At 28.4% G+C, this 1,249-nt stretch overlaps 1 protein-coding gene across 1 annotated transcript in view; it reads right to left on the bottom strand.

Moving 5' to 3' along the window:
- Positions 1–857: 857 nt before the first annotated feature.
- Positions 858–1,249, bottom strand: part of LOC105623410 (putative sodium-dependent multivitamin transporter) — a 4,574-nt gene continuing 4,182 nt past the window's right edge. The window contains exon 10 of the mRNA XM_012204802.1: positions 858–1,164. Within this exon, the coding sequence (XP_012060192.1) occupies positions 858–1,164 (307 nt within the window). The remainder of the gene's footprint in view (positions 1,165–1,249) is intronic.

The following is a 1,249-nucleotide window of genomic DNA, read 5'->3' as shown; positions in this document are numbered from 1 at the left end:
TTATTACGCACTTAAAATTTTCTACTAAATACTAAAAATTATTTAAAGTAAGATATGGTCATAATATTATTCAAATGTACATTCTTAAGTCAAATGTACATTCTTAATACATTCTTAAGTTCTTAAGTTAATTCTTTAAGCACTTGCAATGAATAGTTATAAAAAATAGTTATTAAAAGAAAGAAAGAAAATAGTATACATTTGACAACAATTCATATTTTCGTGCAACTGGAATATACAAATACCACAGACTATTATTGGCCGGTTAAACAATCATGCATAATTGGTACAATTATACATAATAAATAAAATTATTTTTCCTTATCATTAGAAAATTATATGTTAGCAACCGCGGTACATGATACAAACGCGGTACATGATAATGCCTTAAAACTATTTTTTTATCGTCTTACGTTGCTAAATATTGTCAAGATTGTTTAAGAGGTAGATTCCCTTTAAATCGACGTCTACAAAAATTATGCATATAAAGGAACTAAAGTTTTTATTTCTACACAGTACTAACTGGCAGTGCCAGAATGCAGCATGAAAAACATAACATTCATGTTGCAATTCAACATACAATTCAACTTAATTTATGTACTAAAGTAAAGTTGTCTAAAAAAAATAATAAACTGCAAATAAGTCATTCGCACAAGTACTAACAAAGCATTTTATTCTTATCCTTAAATCATAGATTGCTAACTAGCTTTTTTCTAAAATTGCTGGAATTATTTAGGTCTCACGAGATGATAAAAATATTTTTATTTTCTTTCTTCCCTCTCTTGTGACTTAAACAATTTTTTTCGATTGTAAGTATGGAGTATTTATAATAGCTAGCTAAGATTGCAATCAAACTATTAAAGTTTTGTACAGATTTTATCAGCGGCATCGTCTTTCTCATAAATTATGTCATTAAGAGAATATTTTCTGCTTAATGAAGAATTTCTTTCATTCTCTACATCCATGCATCGCCTATAATGTATACGCCGCGCTAACATGGGAAAGAATAAATTAGTGTCTAATTCATCGTTTTGTTTTTTGAAGAACAAACGAGATATGTTACTAATGACCAGTCCAAGCATAAATGTTATTAAGAATCCAAGGGGTGAATACCACATGTACGAAATACGATACAGATAGAAATATGAACTGTCGCCGGTGCTTCTGGAAAAAAATATGACAATACGTTAAACGATCTTGTAATACGTAATGTACATAAAAAACAAATAGTTTTGCTCAAGAGTTAAAA

The sequence above is a fragment of the Atta cephalotes genome (assembly GCF_000143395.1).
Source record: "Atta cephalotes unplaced genomic scaffold scaffold00057, whole genome shotgun sequence".
In the NCBI taxonomy this organism is placed as follows: domain Eukaryota; kingdom Metazoa; phylum Arthropoda; class Insecta; order Hymenoptera; family Formicidae; genus Atta; species Atta cephalotes.
Note: the sequence above shows the minus strand (reverse complement) of the source record. Positions and strands in the feature narration are given on the sequence as shown.